Source organism: Kryptolebias marmoratus, linkage group LG19 (assembly GCF_001649575.2).
Source record: "Kryptolebias marmoratus isolate JLee-2015 linkage group LG19, ASM164957v2, whole genome shotgun sequence".
In the NCBI taxonomy this organism is placed as follows: Eukaryota; Metazoa; Chordata; class Actinopteri; order Cyprinodontiformes; family Rivulidae; genus Kryptolebias; species Kryptolebias marmoratus.
In genome coordinates this window covers 10,061,512-10,082,011 of record NC_051448.1, presented here as the reverse complement: position 1 = coordinate 10,082,011, position 20,500 = coordinate 10,061,512, and the positions used below count along the sequence as shown (strand labels likewise).

The window sequence follows — 20,500 nt, the reverse complement described above, 5'->3', positions numbered from 1 at the left end:
GGGATCAGGCCTAAAGCTCCATTATATGTTTTTGAAAGCTGAAATCTGAGACCTCCTCCTCTGTTTAATGTTGGTTTCTCCTTTTTGACATAGATGGCTTCTTTTACCCCCCTCTCGAACCATCTGTCTTCTCGGTCCAAAATATGAACATTGATCTCCAAGGGATCTAGGAAGTTTTCCAGCCTGGATGGTAAAGACTCCAGAATAAGCTCCAGAATCCAAAATGTCATGTTAGGACAAGTAGTACATGCATTAGGGTATAATTGGAAAAGTAAAATTGACTATACATTTTTACTATCTTGCAACACCAGTGAAAATAGTTTGTTCTGTACGTGTGAATCGATGCACACGGCTCCAGTCTTAAAAACTACATGAAGGTTTAAACATCTGGCCTCGTTACTTTTACAGCAATACCTTTTACCAGTAGGAATGGAAAACTTGCAAAGGAATCTCAGTAAACTGGATAACAATCTCAGTGGTTCATTCTTTTTTTTTTAACAATGAAAACTAGTTTTTCAATAGTCAAGCTGAATATTATTCTGAAGCAAAGCTGCACCTTGACTCCTAATAACACCAAAATTCCAGTTGATAATTAATTTTCCCTCCAAAAATAATATTCATTTATTAAACCCTATGAGAAGGTCTCTCAGCTAGATTAAATGGTGGAAAATAACACAACATTCATCTGTTTTCATATGAAAATTATCTAACCTTGTATAAAGTCCATTTTACACCATGGATTTCCATTTTTGTTTGTAAAATTTATCTTACAGACTGACCTCATTAAAGTAAAACAACAAAATATCAATCATCTAATAAAGTTAATCATTTTGTAGGTGTCATGATATAGCTTTACTCACCTACTAGGAATATACATCTATTTTGTGTTTTACCATTTACAAAAACTAGAAAACTAGTTGTCTCAATAAATCCTTTTTGTCATATTTTACAACTTTGTATAATTTGCTTAAGCAGGTTCTCTTTGTCTTTTGTAACTTTTATGAAAACCTGATATGGTTCTAGGTCATTTTGTGCTGAAATTTAGAAAATTCATAAAGGTGCACAAATTCTCAAGCTGTCTCTCTCTATGCTTTATGCATGTCAAAAGAACAAAATCAACAAATCAACCAAATGTAACTGGAGGTGATTCCTTGGTAAGATGAATATTTTCTCTTGGCATCTTGTCTTCCAGATGAGTCAGGAGAGCAGCAGGATGTGCCTTTTTAATGAGCCAAAACACTTCCAATGAAGCGTTACTCTGGAACAAAATCTATGAGCTCCCAGGCAGAAAAAAGACAAACTGACTGAATTATTTTCTCTGGGTTTAGAGAAGCTGAAAACTGACACACAGCCAACTCAAGGAAAGATTTTTTCTTTAAATCTCAAGACTTTTCTGCTGTAAATCTGGAGTCATGGTATCATTTTCCTATCTTTGCATGTCAATACTTATTTCTGTGATAAAAATCCTATTTTCTGTCTTGTTTTAACAATTCTAGATATTAATAAAAAAAAACAACTCTTATTCCCAAGATCAGCTCCAGAGCTGTTTGTATGTCCCGCTCTTACATGAGCACCTGTTATGTCACGGCATCACTATTTGGATAGCAACAGCAATATGTATACTTGTTTATATACACAAGTCAGTTAATAAAAGGCACCAGTCAGATTTGGGCTTCACACCCTCCCTTCTTTTCTATAAACCCAGTAGATTTCCACTCACTCCGTTTCCACCCTAAATGAATCTCTTCTGCCAAAAATGTAAAGCTTTCAATAACGCTGTAGAAAGAAAATTTGCTGCTATTTCGGCCATCTTTTGCTCATTACTCCATAATACATTTGAACTGTAAAGGACTAAAAAAATAACAAGAATGAAGTTGTTTTAATGTCCCCTCCCCCACTGTAAAGTTGACGCGCAGAGTGCTTTTGGCACATGAGGTGAGTTTATGTGTGTGTTCGTTGACCCACCCCCCTGTCTGTCTTCTGTCTGTCTGCTCAGACCCCCCCTCATTACTTACCAGGGAAAGCCACAGGGAGAAAGTGAAGGATTCCTGACATACCTGCACCACCCCCCCTTCTCATTGAGCGCCCCCGGTGGTGTCCTCGCAGGACTCATCAGAGGAAACACAGGAGGAGCTAAAACCACAGAAAGCTTCCACCCCTGCCCTAATGTCAACCTTATTCAGTTCATCTATACATTTTATGAAAAGTAAATAGACTCCTTGACAGAGTGTTGGAAATTAAATGAAACTGCACATTTAGAAAGGCCATTTAACTGTACTGCACACTGCTGTATGTTGCACCCTCTCAGGCCTGGATACCAGCAGCAATCGAAGCAGAATGGAGTCATACAGCCACTGTATCCTCTTCTGTACAAAGTCATCCCACAGCTGTTGACAGATTTGGCAGAGTTGATGGCATATGTTTGATTAAAGAAATCAGGGTACATGTCTGGCCATGAAAGGACCTTAACATGAAACAGGCAGTCCATAGACACCATGTGTGGATTGTTCCTCTCTCCTCAGTGCCTCTGTACGCACATGCAGTGGTCATTTGTGACAATGCACACCCTCGATTTATTACTGAACAAGACACAACAGCCCTCATCATCAGTCCTTGCCTCCCAGTTATGGCATTTCTTCTCTGGTGTTATTGTCAGCCTATGAATGGATGGGACGGTGAACCCATAGTCCAGCTGATGCCAGTTGTTGAGACATGGAGGGATGACACATGGTTTTGTCAAGAGCTCAATACCTGTGTCTGGACGGAAGGCGCAGATGTTGTGGGATTTTGTAATACTTGGCACACAATACGAAGATCATTCATCAGTGTGGTCTGTCTTAAGCAACGGGAACATTCTCAAAGTGTATGGGCGACCCCACATACCCATTTGTCTCAACACTGGGTCACTGTGACCCCCACTGTCCCCCAAGACCAGACAGTTGTAACCTATTATGCCCTTGGTTAGGCAGCCCTAACACTATTTTAGTGATACATACTTGTTTGAATTTAGAGCAAATAGAAAGTTGCTGGTATGAAATATGATATCCTGACATTCTCTTTAAGTGTCCAAAAGCAACATGCTGCTGTGAGGATCGGTGCCTTATGATCGCTGCAGTTTGACAGGTTATTTTTGATAAGAGGAGACAAACAGATTTCACATTAATTCAAACACATGCACAACAGCTGTTGTTCTCTTTCTAGACGTTATAGTTTACGTTTTTTATTACTTATTTTCTCTGGAGGTGTCTTAGGTTTTTCTTCCACTAAGTCTGCTCCCTGAGTGCTGTAGAGAAGTGATGTGTCTCAGGTCAAAAGAAGCTTTGCAAACCTTTCAGACGGGTAAGCCTCCATTACGCACAACGTACTGACCCTGGGCAAACCCATTAACGCACCACTGAAAGAGGCAGAGGGGAAAAACGTCCAAAGACTGCAGTGCTGAGCCAGAACCACAGCTGATGAGACCAGGATCCCTAAACCCAGGCGACGTGCATCTGCTTAAGTCAACACGTACGAAAGTACACGGGCAAATAAACACACAAAGATTAAGGCCCATTTTACAGATTTCCACACAAACACAACCCTGCTAGGACACTGCAATCTTCACACTTTTTCTGGAGACTTTTCATAGGTATGTTTTATGAGCAGCGACGTAATGATGGTCAGGGTTTGATGAATGGGTAAACAAGTAACTATTTCAATATTAGCTTAAGATTTACATTAAATCGGTCAGTCAAGGTAGTATAAATTTAGCATTGGTAAGCTATTCAGAGTAGTATGTTCCCAATGGATTTAACCAGTAGCATTATGACAGGATGTGAATCACTGCTTCAGTGCTCCCACACAAATACAAGAATAAGTTGCCCTCTCATATGTATATCTCCAGAGGGCATTGTGTTACTGGAAGAGTTGCCCACATTACAGAAAGTTTGCACAATGACAGACACATTTCTGAGACATCAAAATACGGGTGTGTTCAGTTCCACTGAAAGTCACTAATTTCAGTAATTATTTTTAGTTTCTTTTTCACAACGGAAATGTTAAGTCTTTGGCTCGGCTACAATTTGATGACTCCTGTTCACAGAAACTGCTTGAAAAGCATTTTAGGCAGAAGCGCTGGTAAATTGTGTAATCTGACTTTGATGCAGCTGGAAAAAAATGCTTTATTCATTCAAAATGACTTTTTTCACTTCTACTTTTTACTTTTTTAAACAATATGACAATGCTTTGTTTTCAAGTGAACTCAATATTAAAAAACAGTATCAAAAGTATCTAAGTAGATTAAACCTTTTTATTTTCCAACATCAAAATATTTCATCTCGGTTGATTTATGGATTTATTTCAAAAACCCAACAAAATTTACAAATTTAAATAATTTTTTATTGTTTTTATTCCTTTTTTTCTTTACTTCTTCTTTCTTTTTATTTATTTCATTCACTCAGTAATAAGTATGAATAATTCATGTAATAACAAAAAAAAAATCACGAATGAAAAGGAGCAGAAAGAAGTATAAAAGGAGCAGATTAAAGATAATAATATCTCTTTCACAGCTAGGCAACTGTTCTATACCATACAGGCAAAGCTGTTATTTGAGCCCACAAAGACTTTAAAGTGATATTGCAGATCTTTTTAGGGGGGTTTTGTGGAATAATTGTGAACAATTAATATCTTACTTGCTGTAGATAGTTTGTTGAACATATCCCACGTCAAAAGAACTAATCATATGACCCCAAATAACATGGTCAAAACAGTTATCTAACAAAATATACTAAAAACATACAAAAAAACCTTCATTTCACATGAGTTATCTGTCAGATATGTTGTTTTGTTACCATGTACACGTTCTCTACTCATTCTAGGCAAACACAAACACATTTCTACATTTCAAAACCCAAACCAACCAATTCTGGATTTTCTTTAACTGTAAAAATCAGAAAATTGCTGACATATAATCAACACAGTTACAAATTTTCTTCTATTATTTTACTCTTAAAGCATTGGACACCAAATGTCTTCTACAGTTTTGTCCATGGAGTTTTTATAGTGAACCATCAGCAGAGAAAAGAATGTCCCTTCCGTGTATTTACTGAGTCTCTACATCATGCTGAACCTACCTGCTCATGTTTTGTGAGGCGTGTTTTATTGTGAATGTCTGAAGAGACCAGATTGAACTGATGTTTTTCTGCCAGTAACCTCAGTAGGATCACCACCGTCCGGCTGCCGCACTTCCCCACACGGTTATAAACCACCTGGCTGGGAAACGGGAGCGCCTGCAAGCACACGAATATAAAACAAATGCATTAAACAGGTGACACATGCATGTGTTTTACTGTAACTGTGCAGTTTACACAAGTGGCCTTTTTTGAAACTGAAAGCTAAACGAGCAAATGTACGAGCGGAGTGACAGAAAATGTTGACGTCAAGGTCTCTGGACTCTTGTAGACCACGAAGTTTTGATTCTCGTTTAAAACTGCTTTGTTTCATTTTCGTAGTCTGTTTCTCACAGGCTGACAGAGGGATGTCTTTGAAAAATTATGAAAATTTTCCGCAAACATTAAAATACAGATCAATTATGTTGAAATGAAAACAACTTCCGTCTGCGCTTTAAATGATGGCATATTGTCAATGCTATGACACTTTTGTGCAAACTCTTTCTGTCAAATAAAAATACTAAGCTAAGTAACTGGGTGGTAATACTGCAGTTTCTTAATCTAAAAGGTAGCAGGTGATATGCATTCCTTCAAGGAATCTGCTCCAGGTTGGGATTTGAATGTTTTATTTTTCCTAACTTCTCTAAAAGAATACAGTTCATTTTAAGCCTTAGGCATTTGGGGCGAAGTTTAAAATACACCTTAGATTTTAATATGTAAAAGATGCTTTCCAAAGCTAACAAAAGCCTAACTGACAGACATGCCTCAGCTTGTGTCTCTTACTGGAACTAAGCAAGCTCATAGGCCAACGAAAACAAACAAAAAAAACTGTTCCACTCTGTTTAGATCAAAGTATCTTCAGCAGCAGCGGTTACACTGGTGTTGGGAAAAGATTTGGAGCAGATAGGAGATGGTTTTCTTGGACAGCTGCGTGACATTTTTCAGCATTTTGCCAAAATAATAGCAGCCAGCTCAGCTTGTGACATTAACAAAGCGGGTGAAATGCATGCGGTATGTTGCAGAACATTGTTTCCCGCAGATATTATGACAAATGACTGTGTCAAACTTCTAACAGGCGGCTGCTGAGTGGCACTGGAACAACACTAGAGATGCTATCAAAAGTCTAAATCTCCTGTCGCCGCTGACGGCACATTTGTGACTATTTTTGTTTCCACTACTAAGAGCTTTGGAAAAATGTTGAGAAAATGTCTCCAGTGTCTTCAAGTAACAGATTCTGTCAATATTAGTTTCATCAAGTCAGGCCTGTTTTTAATTTTGCATTAGTCGAAATTTTGATGTGGTTTTAGTGTCTCTAATACAGTCAAGCAAAGTTTAGAGCGAGAGAGTCAGTCCTTCCTCTTTTCTCCATCTAATGCTTTTTTCTTCAACTGTTTCTGTTCTCTCAAATGCTTTTAGAAGTCTGTCCACAAATTCACAGCCAAACCTCTAGTTCCTGGAAGCCCACACCAGCTGCCACAGACGATAACCTCTGTGAGAAAAATAATCTTGCACGGTTCAGTTAGTTCTGTCCTGGGTTCAAAGTTTTCTCCTCCAAACCGTTCACTCCCAGACATGGGGTGAACGGTTTAGAGGCATTCTTCAGTTGAGGATAAGAAGTTCTTCTAACCATTTCTTGTTAATAATGAGATGAGAAGAAGCAAGGGAGTCTCTCTGTATCTGTGACAGTGTTTCTATAAAAGTCTGTAGATTAATTGATTTAAATGGCTAAGAGAAACATAAATCAGACCAATTAAACATTTAGATATATCTTGATTTTCTTTTTTTATCTTTACCAAACATATAAAAATATTTTTCTGCATATTATGAAAAAAAAAATACAAGTTTGCTGTGAATAAACATATTGGCCTAAGCCAAAAAGAATTACATTAGAGAAGAATTAAAAGCCTAGCATTAAACTAAAATCATTTATGTTGAGAAATTATAGAAGTATAGCTGTTTAGGTCAAACCTTGAAAAAAATCTCAATCTATCAGTACCCAGAGTATGTTTTGTTAATGACTCTCATCTGCTACCTTCCCAAATCTTAGCTCAATATCTGTAAAACAGACAGAGTTACAGCCCTTCTTTTTGTTCAATTAGCTGTGGCGACCATCATAAATTGAATTGACTCTAAAAATTAATCAGTTGTAGATGTACATTCAATGATTACTTTCTGTGAATTTCATTAAAATCCAATCGGTGGTCCATGGGGTATCTTGTTAACAGACACAAAGTTGACTCCAACAGTTAATGCCAAAGTTTTAGGTAAAAATCTCACACAGTGTGTAGCACTCAAGGTATTTGTTATGAATGACTCTCAGCTACAACTAAACCAAATGTTAGCTCAGTATGTGGAAAAATGGTTAAGCTATAGCCATTTTTGTTTTTTAAGGTCAGTTGATTATGGCAGCCAGACTGAAATAGGTTAAAATAAAAAAATAATTTGTTGTACACATATGTCTAATAAGGACCTTCTGAGAGTTTTATTAAAATCCATCAAGTGGTTCATGAGATACTTTGCTAACAGACAGACATGTTGACAACAACAGTTAATGACAAAGTTTTAAAGAACGATCTTGCATGATCAGTTGACCCTCAGAGTATGTGTTGGGGATCCAGCTCAGCTACTACCACACCAAAATTTACCTCAATGTATGTAAAATTGACAAAGTTATACTCATTGTGTTTGATAATGTAGATGAGCTGTACTAACCATTTTGAAACTGGTTGACTCTAAAAGTTAATCAGTTGAACAGACACAGGCAAAAACATTATCACCCGCCTTCTGGCTTTTGGCAGTGGGCAGTATAAGGACCATAAAGTGACAGAGGTACACTGCACATGCTTAGAAAGACGAAGCAAGGACATTCCACACATACAAAAGTGTCATAACTCTATTCTAGAAGGCGCGTGGTTTTTCTGTACTCTCTCATTTCTGTTGAGCGTTCAGCTCCTATTCTAATCTGTCCCCACGTTTGGCAGAACCACAGCGTTCTGAGCACACATGCTGCAGGGACATCAAACCGCCGCTGCTGCCGCCGAGGGTCCAGATCAATTCCAACTGCAGGGGCACGTCCACAAAACAGATAATGAGAGACAGGGCAGATGTACCACTCACCACAAACATGGCATTATCAGAGCCTCTCTCTGGGATGACAACGAAAAGGACTCAATCAGTCAACGTTTGCAGCTAATTTATAACAACTGTCAGCCACATCAGGGCGTCTGGAGGATTAATGTACAGAAGAATGCCTGTGGAGTTGATACTGCGGCTTCACACTGCAGGTGTCTTCTCATTTCAAGCCGCTGAGCACAGCTTTTAGCCCAAATGACAGACAAGTGTCTGTGTTTCCATTATAGTAACAAACAAGCAGATGCCTTCAGATGCAGTTAAGGTGTTTCACTCCAAACTCTATTTTCAGCAAAAAAAAGTTGAATTTGTTCGATGAAATGCCAAACATGTCATCTAAAAACTGAAAGCTTGGTATTAAACTTAGAGATACCACTTTACAATAAGGGTATATTTATAAAGGGTTTATTAATGCTTTCAAAGTAGGGTGTTCACAAGTTTGTAAATACTTTATGCTGGATTAGAAAGCATTTATAAAACAGTGATAGTACCCTTATCGTAAAGTGGTACCATTGTAGAAAATGGAGTTTACAGAATGAGTACAAGAAGTTCACTTTAAACGAACTAGTTCTAAATGAAAACAGTTTGTTTTGGATAATGAAAACCCTGAAAAAGAGAAAAAAGAAACTGTGTTCTCGGCACAGTTTGCTTCACAATAAATAACACTTCACTGGGTGAATGAGGCCGCATGAAACCAGTGATGTGGCTGAGCGGTCAGAGCAAGTTTTTAGACACATTACTGACAAACAAAAGCACATATAAAATAAAATAACAAAACAACAACAAAACAGCAGATGTTCCCATAAGCTATAAATAAAGCTCATAATCACTCCTCTCAGTTTAGCAATATGCTACATGCTGACAGGGAAAGTAAAAGATTAAACAGAAGAAAACTGAAATTGATTAAAGAGTCTGACAATAAAGAGAGAGTTCAAATGAAAGACAGTCCTGCAGACATGCAGCTGGACGGATACAAGGACCCTGTGTCAGCTCTCCCTGAGTGTGTGTGCGTGCAACTGCATTCAAAGCCGTACTGTAGCTCTGAAGCTTGCATTTAGAGAGAATCTGCATCCTTCACACAAATCTAACCCCCAACCTGACTGGAGTTAACTGGCTCCTGTTGGAGAGCCTGGGGGGAAAAAAATTAGGGACTAAAAAGAGAGCACAAGATAGAAAAGCACTCACTCTAGGAACAGGGTGCCCGTGGTCATCCAGATATGTAGATTCACCTGCAAGAACAAGAATAGAAAGTTTGACATTTTTTATACTCTATTGACATAAATAAACAAATAAGGGTTCAATGCTCCAATTCAGCTCTTAAAGACAGTAGGAGTCGTTTTAGGACAACCAAGGAACAACTTACCCTGACTCAAAAACATCAAAATCCACCTGACAGTAATGTAACAATAACTTTCCAGCTGTTCAGTCACTTCAGTAATAATCTGATATCCAAATCAAACCAAATAAAGAAGCAAATAAAGTTAATTTGTGTTTATATAATATCTGTATTTAGGGCTTAAGTTTAAAGCTAAGACTACTTAAACAACCAGAGTGTAGGCTGGTTTATGGAAACAAGGAATATATATAAAAAAAAGTCATCTGAAAGACCTACAATAATATCTTTTAACATAGACACAGAAGACAGTTTAGGATCCTTCAAAAGCTTTACATGACAACACTAAACCATTTCTTATTAAGGACTGTATTCTAAATTGTGAATGAATATCTAAACTCCTTGAAATTGTTTTGTATTATACAGTTTTTTTTTAACTGCCAGTTCTACAAAGTCCTGTAAGATTTATTTTTGTATTGAAAAAAAAAAAAAAACATCTGGCAAAATTCACCCTTGGTTGAGATAATTCATATTTATGCCATAGTCTGAGAGCAGAAAATGTTCACAGTTAAGATAACGAGTACACGTTTTATAAGCCTGATGTTATTAGGAGCCTTCATCTGGGCCAGAGAGTTGTAGCAGAGAAAAGGGCATTTGACCTGACCTCAGAATGTCATCAGACATGTATTTTACGTGACAGTTCTGCCGCACAAGACAAGTCACCAAAACCCTACTTTACATTGACACATGCAGCTATCTTTGATGGCACCAGGCCAGAGTATACCTGCCTCTTACCTGTTAACTCCAGACATTTTTGTATTTTAACTACCATTGAAAGGCAAAAACAAGAACTTAACAGCAAAGGAGCGACAATGTTAACTACTGCACCGCTTTTGGTGAATAGAGAATTTTTTATATCTAACAAACCTACCATTAAAAGTTCAAATGTGCACCCTAAGTTCTATTCTAGCTTTGACTGACATATTGGGTTTATTTTAGGTCCTATCTGACCACACTCTTTAGAGCTGACAGTCTTACAAATATAAGTGCTGAAAGATAACACAAGACCCACATATAAACCCCAGCAGCTGCCCCAGTCCTCTATCTATTCAAACAAAGAATAAAGCACATAATTCTTCAGCACTACGTGTGGAGATAATGTGAAGAAAGTTGTAGTTTGTTCATACAGTACTGGGGAACACTGTGAAACTATTTTAGAGGGAAACAATGGAGCTCAGTCTGGCTTGTTCCCACACTGAGGGTGTGTGCTCGCCTTTCAGCACACTTTCCTAATCCAGGCCCAGGACTTAAACAGCGGCCTTTTTCTTTCTTCAGAGCCAGACAGATGTGGTGGTCTCCATCGTGTATTGCACTCAGGTTGTAAAGCGAAAAGAGGAAAAGGAAAAAAAAAAAAGAGTATGTCTGGATAGGGGAGTTAAAATAAACTATTAAAAGAGGAAATATTACATAAGAGAACAGTCTCCCCTTGTATCTATGCAATGTGATCCAGGACACAGATGAGAGTAATGCCAAATAATGCATGAACCATCAAACTGATTTATTTCCAACCAGTTTTCTTCTTGGCACAGAATTAGAGATATTATTATGAGCTTGAGCTGTAAATCTGACTTTGTAAGAACTGTCTATGCATTTGGTAGCAGTTTGTGAGCTTTAGTCAAAGATCAAATCTGAATTGGTCTGAGCATGTTACAGTATCTCTCTCATCCACAAACACAGCCACCAGTGACTAAATAAAACCTCTGTAGCTTCCTGTAGCTTATTAATTCATCAGACGCTGACTTTATGTACGCTAACACAGCTGCCTTTTACTCACCCTCAGGTGTTTTTTGTATCTTTTCATCTGTCTTTATTTTGTGGCTTTACATAGTTTTTTTCCTGAGGAATGCTGAGGGAGGCACATGTTTGCAGCTCTTCTCAAAGGCATTTCAGGTCATGGCAGGGTGAGGATACAAAAAGGCAGACGTCTTTCTTCCTTCCTCTATCATCCATCACAGACAACCCCCCTACCGCCACCACCCCGCCACCCATTACCACCAACACTGCCACCACAACCTTCGTCCACTCCCTTCCTCATTTCCTCCTGTGTATGCTTCTCATTAGTGTTTTGGACAGAAGATTGGAACTAATTTTTTTCCAGGGCACAGGGCTTGTAAAAGTTGACAGCTGACCTCAACCCCCACCACTCAGAGAAAGAGAGAGAGAGAAAAATTAAATTAAAATGCCACTGCACAGTGTACTGTACTCATTGACCCCATTGTCCTTTGAATCTACATACCCATAAATGGGTGGGGTAAGTAAAATTCATTCACTTGAGAAATACTATTAATCCAACACGTTCTTGCTGTCCTGCAAATGATAAATAACCAAAATGTCGCTGGACTGTGACTGTTGGAGACTAGCTGACGAACAGCGTTTGTGAGGAGAATCTCCAAAATATCTTGAAATGTTTGCAGGGGTCCACAGTTTCCTTGCATGAGTCGCAGAAACTAGCAGACATTTTGCTTGAATTTTGAACCCGCACAAATAACTGTGCAACAAATTTTCTTTCAAAATAGTCTCAGAGTTGTTGTGGAAGTCCTGAACTCACAAACCTTTTTCAGCTTAGTTTTTGTTTTAGAGTGCACAAATAGTAGCTGTAATGACAGAGAACAGCCCAGATCTGAAAACCTTGTCAAGGATATTGTAATGAATAATTCATTTTTAAAATACTGGTCCAAATTTGCCTACATTTATTTCAGATGTAGACTGCAGTAGATTGGGCCGTCTGCCAGATGGGTACAAAGCTGAGTTGGGTATGATGTGGATGGAGGTAGGCAACAAAATGTGCAAAGCCTAGAGTACAATGTTGCAATTAAAGTACACAAAGACCAAGCAAAAAGATCAGCTAAGAGTGAAACAAGCACTTCACAATTTATTTAAAAAGGAAATATTCTTCTTTTACTATTTTGCATTGTATGTGTGTGTGTGAGAGAGAGAGAGTCATTGATTGATGGAGAAACTAACTTGAATGCAGGCATTCATTGGTATGTGGCTAACTAGTAAATTGGATTACCGTGTCACAAGATTCAAAGATTGACCTCCGTTTAAGAGGAGCTGTGTAACAGTTTTAAGTAGTAACTATGAAATCAACCCTGCATTGTGAACAACACAGTTCAATAGTAATTTCAACTATCAATTTTTGATTTTCTGAAGCAAACAGCACATTATCTTAAGTATACCATACATGTAAACAACAGTCCCAAATATAACACCCCACATAACACAAACAGAGATACTAACACAGTCTGTGGTTTGTAGTGTTGATAGCATTTTGTTGTGGATATTACTTCCTTAGCAACGGATTTTCAAAAGAGTTTGTCTTGTCTTTTTATTCTTGAAGGAGCGGCAAATACAATCTGCAATGCAGGTTTCTGTAAATAGATGTTTTTTTTTTTTTTTTTTTTTCAAATAACACATGCAACATTTTAAAAAGTTTAAAAGGAACATCTTCCAGTGGAGATATTATGAAGTCTGGTTTAAGAGAAGCAAATGATGTGAGAATGTTTATCATGTGTGAAGGAATGATGCTTTCCCAACACTTAACAAGTAATTAAAATGCCTAAACTTAATTAATGGTCTTGTGGAATGCCTAAATGTATCTAAACAGCAAACTGAAGTTGAAATAATAGGCAAAAAGGTGTAAAACTAAATAAAAACGAATCAGTAAAAAAGAAGATATGTTTGTAATTTCTTAGACTCTGGAATTTTCCATCTGGTGTTTGCCTGCTCAACAAATGTATCAAGTTTGGTAATTTTATGAACATGTACTTAAAGCGAAGACCATTTCCTTTGCTTTGTGAAACGGCCCAAGAACGGCTTAAGAAAGCACAGATCCAAGAATAGGCCAGAGCAGGAAACCACACCGGAACATTGTTCGAGAGGAAAGGCCAAAATGACTGGCTAAGGACTGAAGTCAAGGAGCCTTTGCTCAGCAGTGGGACCGGAGTTAAAGCAAAGATGGAAAGTTACAGGGATGCTGTCATGGAATGTTGTACAAGCATGGGAAACCAGATTACAGGTTTCTTGTCTTGTGAAGACTAAACTTTCTCATCTACAACCACATCCTGCAGATATTTTTGAACTCCAACAGAAGAAAATGTGTTTAAAAAAAAAAAGGTAGGGGCTCACGTCACGCCTCAACTTTGTTTTAGAACTATAGAGTACTCATTTGGTAATAAATACAAATATAGATGTGGAGAGAGCCCATACTTTCTGCCTGATCCGTGTGTGTAAATCACACCTGTTTCAACTCAAACATATGTCTATGGTTACAGTTCTTACTAAACAATTTCACCACAACAGACGGCTTACACAAACAAAGTCAGCGTGCCCGAGTTACATACACAGCATGCTTTTCAGTGCATGTTTGTGTGTGTAATATGTGTGTGTGGTCAGTGAACCCTTTGATTTGGAGTGTGGGAGTGGCCCGCTATTAAGACACATAGCTCAACCCATCGCTTTAATTACAGAAGAGAGTTAAGGCAGGGGTCAGGGGCTCCACCCCAGTATGCCCTGCTCCACATCACCCTTCAGTCACTCAAAAATCATCAATGGTCGAACAGCTTGGTGATATATATAAAACCAGTGTCATTGGTATGTTATTGCAGGTGCCCAAGCACCAAATCTTGGACAGGAGACTAATTTGAAGACTTGATGCTCCCCTAAAATTTTGGTTACGGACCTGCAGAACAAGGACTTCCACACCCAAGCATGCAGCTGTGTTCAGCTCGAGAGATTTTAGTATGTCATTAGTGAACATGAGTGGTTGACAAGGATGAACCACTGCACTGATGACCAAGCAAAAGAGTGCTGACTGGAGGTTGTGAAAGTCAAAATTAAACAACTTGCTTTGCGGAACAAGAAAAGGAAAATTTGAACAGTTCCCAGAGCTAAAGAAAGTAAAGAGAAGTAACAAAGTGGATTTACAGAGAAATAATTTATGTGTCACTATGGTTTTAAAGTGATAAGTCAGATCTTTTCAGGACAGCTGTTTGAAAAAGTTACTTGTTATAGATGAGTACAGTTTGATAAAATAGACTTTATTTCTGAGAAGCTAACCGCGCGAGAAAAGTGTTGTTACTGTTTTGAAACAACAACAACAAACTCAAAATTTTCATAGCATTTCATGCAAATACTATTGAATAAATCTTCAAACTGCTATTAATTTTGCAATGCTTGGTTATTTACAGAGAATTTTATTAGTATTTGCAAGTAATACAGTGGAATCAGGTAACTGTAGCAATTTTGGTGCTTTGATGAAGCAACTGTGATGACAACATAAATGTTTATACAATAGCATTTGCTTAAGTTCTTAAGATCTGAGTTGCTGTAAGCAGCATTTAACATTGGACTTGGCCCAACTCTGACTAGCCTTTAGCTTTACAGTTTAGTCAGAATGAAACCCTATTTCTTCACATTGAGGCCATTCAAAATCTATCTATGGTAGGGGAGATAATATTTGTTCATAACCTTTCCACAGAATCCTATTTCATAAGTTCTGAATGATCCCTTAAAGTGGCTGTAGGTAAGTTTTTGCTAGCTTTAGTTACTTGTCATTAGCCCTTTGAAGCTATGCCAGTGACGCCCTCTTTGTAGATCAGAATTATACAAATGCAGAACTGAGGGTGAAAATTAAATCACTGAATTGTGCATTTCTGAGTCAGCAACACAGACAGACATGGAGCAAAACCAGCAGGTGTGAGATGGGTACCAACTGCTGGCAACCAGCTGGTCTAACTAATTTTGCTTAATGTCTCATTTTGCATCAATGTTATGCAGCTGATCTGTAAAAAAGGCCACTATGGTAAATGCTGATGGCACAATTCACTGGACACAAACTAATGACAACACCTGCCGTTGTGCTGACTGGTTGCTTTTACTGTGTCACACTGTCTGACATCAAGTATGAAATGTCCTGGAAAAAGGAAGTACGTCTACACAACTACAACAGGAAGAAGATAGCCCTTTAGTTTTCCAAGCAAGTCTAAAAACATAGACTCAGGAACAACTAGATAACCCGAAGAACAGAAAAAGCTCTGTGTTGTACATTTCTTGTTAATATTAAAGACAATGCTTGTGAATTTGCATGTCTTAAACCTTTATATGTAGAAATAAGTTAGAGCAGTTGGTGGATGTCTGAAAACTTGAAAAGCAAAGAGGCGGTTAATGAAACAGAGTGTGGTGAAGCCCAGTGAATTAAATCAAGTGAGGCCATTCAAGCATGTAAAGTGAGGAGTAGTCAAGCAGCATACAAAACTCCACTGCTGCAGGACTTCCGAATCTACAGACACCTGAATCACAAGTATTTCATTTACAACTGTACCACGGTTACAACCATCAACAATTCTGGTTCTTGTGTTTTGATGTATTTAAATTTGTTATTGGTTTAATTTAGGTGAGTGCTGCTCTTAGTGAGGAAGTCACTACAATTCCACTACAATCACATTGTTCTCATTTAAAACTCAGAATCTAATCTTATCTAAATCCAGCTGCCTAGTTGTCGTTTAAGGCTTAGACATCTTCTAAAGTTTCACTTTTTGATCAAACTTAGCCTAATTTTAGCTTACTTATCTAAGGATGTTTTACAACTATTTGACACCTCTTAAACCAAGAAATGCTCAGTGGGGTAAAACCACCTCAACTAGCAAAGAAGTAGTTGGGATATTCTGGAGTTATTAAGTCAACATACACCAAGAAGAGAGACACAATCCCTAAATGACAGGATGCAAGCTCTGATGAGTTCTGGTAAACTACACGTCCAATCAGGTAAATCTTGACAACTCATTTCCCTTTCAGGGAGCACCAAGAGTGCTTTGTGCAGTTTGTACATACCTTGTCTTGCCTTGTGGGCATGTGGGCACGAGACCAGATGTCTTTCTACCCTGTCCTTATGGACAAAGAGCCTGCCGGTGACCATTTTGACTGACCAGTGATTTTTCCAACTCACCCCTACAAAAAAAGTCAAATGGAGTGGACTTTTAAAGTCTGTCTTTTAGACTGGTTGTAAATTACATAAACAGTATCCAGTGGGGCAGAAGGAGCTTCATGTACAAATTTTTAGGCTGCTGCATGAAAAAGCTGAAATTACAAAGAAAAAGCAGAACATAATTTCCATTTGCATATAAAATCCATATAATGATATGCTGATTAAAAAGGTCTTTGATCCAATTTCACATTTTCTTGTCAGCAGCTAAATAAGCTAAGAAAATATGTTTAGATCAAAACAGGCCCGATTTTGTGTACTTTGTGTACAACCATCCAATGTAATACCAACACCAGCTATTAAATCATAAACTAACTACAGTTGGGCAACTTTTTTGGCCTGAGTCATTGCACTTCAGCACTAACCTTATAAAACTCACACTCCATGTGGAAATTCATCATGCATAAATGACTGGGCCTCATAACCAACAAACACACCACTGGTGAGATCTGTGACAAACATAACTAAAACTGGAAGGACAAATAGTAAAATTCAGTCGCACTGTTGGAAAAGCTCACAGAAATGATTAAAAATACACTGCAAAAAAACAAAAACAAAACACAGATGTCACATTTTCACTGTGATGTTGCAGCATATTCACTGCAATCTCTTTTAATGGTATTTCACTGTTATGTTAAAGTATACATACTACAATCTGTTCACAGTTACTTTAGAGTAGTTAGCACCAAAAAGTTGCACATATGTGTGTTACGTTTTCCCAGAAAATAGACATTCCCTGTTTTTTTAATTGTAACAATAAAATTATTAATTTTATTCCTATAGACAAATCTTCTGTAAATCCATCAGTACGGTGTAAATATGTCAAAAAATGTTTTGTTTTTTTTAAACTTAGCCTTATAAAACACTATTAAAAAACAAAACAAAACTATTCTGTTGTTTTGTCAAATTGTTTTCAAAGTATCTTAACTGGAAGTTTTCATTTTTTTTTTTTCCTGTTTGAACTTAGCAACACATTTACTCAGCTGTAACAGTGGCAGAAGGCTCTGCGTGGAGCCAAACACTGAGAGCCCAGCAGAAAACACCCTGCTTTAATTGCTTGTTTACAACACAGCCCCTTTGGCCTTGAGCCTGGACCAAACTAGATTAGGACTTTTTTCTAAAGTATTTGTTCTTTAAACATGGAATTGGTTTGTTTGGGGTTCTGTAGCATATTGGAGTGTTTTTCTCACAATATCTCCCACTTCAAATGATAGTTTTCTTGACCTGAGAGAATGAAGCAATGACGAAAAAGTGATCTGTTAGATCCATGGCACTATTTGCTACTTCTTTCAACATGACAACAGGAAGTAAAAAGAGACTAAAGCTGGCTTTGGAAGATTTAAACATGTAACAGTCATGTTTTAGGGTTTAGTGGAGATGCTGCTGAGTCATGAGAGAGTTTTTAGGCTTCGGTTGTACCAAAAAATTAACCCATATTCTGTATTTTTGCTGACTTGTGGTGATCATGTTTTAGTCATGCAAACTTCTTTTTTATTTTCCACTGTGACTAAACTTCAGAAACAGACATATAGCTTTCATAGGGAAATGTCTTCCTGTTACATGTCAGGTAACTTTTTTACATCTTTATGCTTTGCAAAAATGTCTATATGGTTTGTGAGCTTCAAAACTTGCAGATTTTCTCAGATGGAGTGTGCTTTCATGCTAGCCCTTAGCTATCTGTTTGCTTTAGGTTTTATGCTTGGATGTGCATGCAGCCACCAAGAAAAGCTCAACTTAGCACAGCACAGTGAGCTTTAATCTTTCAGTTGAGTTCTCACATGTGAGGCATAAATATATTGACATGACTTTACAGAAAAGTCAATCAAAGGGATGATTACCAACTGTGGTTAATATGCTTATCATCTTTCTTTATAAGGTAAAAGACCAATAAAATGTTCAAATACAGTGGGATGGGAAAAATTATCTAAAGTTATGTTACTCTAAATTTTAGAGTAACATAACTTTGATGCTTTTAGAGTCTAAAAAGTCTACCTTAAATATGACCTGATATCCAAAATGAGTAAAGCTAAAAGTTGTTCATATCTTCAATATTTCCTATTCAACTGTGTTGCATTTTTATTACTGTCACAATTACGACATGAAATAAAAAGGAACAAGTTCTTTAACCAGTCAAAACACTTTCTAAATGGTTTTCTGTAATTAGTTAAGCGTCAATTCTAATTAGGAAGATTTTCACCTATTTGTCCAGCAGAAGATTTCAAGTTTTAAAAAACTCCAGCATGTCTGTTTTAAGTTTTGTCCACAATTTATGCTCATGGCAAGATCTTCACTCTGCACCTCTTGAGGTAGTCTGTTTAGAATATTTTCATATTTCTAAAAAAATATATATTTTCATCATCTATTCTAGAGTAAAATGTTTGCTTGTAGAATTTGTTGATATTCACTTCTTGTCTCGTCACAAAGCTCAATAAGTCTAACTAAGCGTAACAGGTAGAGCTCTCATTATTTTTTATAAATATTTAAAAAGGGTCTTTGATTTGCACCTTTATATTTCTGTAACCAGTCCCAGATTATGTTGCCTGCCACAGTTTCATATTAACCTCAAGGAAACACTGACCTTAAAATGTTTTGATAACCCATGATAACAATTTCCTGCCTCATGGGCTTTAACTCTAGAAAACTGGTTACATGAATCGATGACGGATTATTTTCTTGTTTAGCTATGAAATTTGCAGGTCTTTGCTGATGATAATTAAGTAAGACATATCCCCTTGAGCATAGTAGTGCTTTGAATTTTCATCTTTGATGTCTTTTGGGGTTTATTTCATGTTTTATTTCCTAAACTTATTCACAGTAAGAAAACTGCAGCAAAAATGTTAGTTATGGTATAAATGTGGAACAACCTGGGGCAAAATGGCAAGCCTGGCTCTTTCAAAAGGTTAAAAAAATATTCTTAGTAGCACCCGTGAAGTTCATGTACAATGTGCTGCTAATCCAATTTTGTTATCTTTCGAGAAAGCCATGATAGCTGGTACTCATTTCCTATTTTCAGTTGATGTTACGCAACGTTAATCAGCTGCTGGTTTGAGCTGTGCATCAATTTTTTTTTAACCATTATTGGAGAAAAAGCTAATGATTTTTAAAAATGTGTCCAGTAGTTTCTCTCAACTGCTTGTTTTATCTTATGGTTTCAAAAATTTTAAGAATGAAATAAAGCAGCAAACAGACGCATGTAATTCACCCGTCAATGGTCTGTGGGAGGCCTTGGGGTTTGTGGATAAAGTTCTGGAAGAAGAAGAAAAAAAACATATGGAGCAAAGGGAGAAGCAGCATATGAAGAAGAGATCAGAAGCTGGTGAATTACTACAGTGAACCAGCTCGACACGTGACACGAGAAAGAGTTTCAGGAAAAGCAGCTGTGATACAGTACGCTGAGGAAATTAAAGGAGAGAAAGCTGGAGGGGGGAGACAGAGGGAGTGAAACAGGAACAAATTGTTATCTGTCAATCTGAGCTTGAGCCAAGAAGAGGAGGTCAGCAGATGAAAATGAACTGCAATATCTGGCAGCACTGAAAAGAAAGAAGCATAATGATTTCACCAGGAAGCACTTACAGATGAAGACAGATGAATACAGAGGCACGCATATGAAAATACTTCCTCTAAAGGCCTAAAGTGGATTCCCTTCAAGTTATAACTTAAATTTAAAAGCCTAGCATTCCTTGATGGAATGCATACTGCCTTTCATGCCAGAGTTTTAGACTAAGGTCATCTTATGTTAAAAAAATGACAGACATTTTGGTCAAATCTTGAAGTTTATATAATGAGATGTTATGCTCAGTTGATGTGTTCTCATTAAAGCTACTGCTAAATCAAAATTTAACTCACAAT

At 37.4% G+C, this 20,500-nt stretch overlaps 1 protein-coding gene across 2 annotated transcripts in view; it reads right to left on the bottom strand.

The window, feature by feature from the left end:
• Positions 1-20,500, bottom strand: part of usta (uronyl 2-sulfotransferase a) — a 52,633-nt gene that overhangs the window by 11,514 nt on the left and 20,619 nt on the right. Inside the window, exons 2-4 of one of the 2 annotated variants that reach the window (XM_037981422.1) lie at positions 16,501-16,617; positions 9,462-9,505; positions 5,112-5,267 (exon numbers count right to left, since the gene is read on the bottom strand). In XM_037981422.1, the coding sequence (XP_037837350.1) occupies positions 5,112-5,267; positions 9,462-9,505; positions 16,501-16,617 (317 nt within the window). The remainder of the gene's footprint in view (positions 1-5,111; positions 5,268-9,461; positions 9,506-16,500; positions 16,618-20,500) is intronic. The other variant, XM_017423299.3, reaches the window with a different exon arrangement.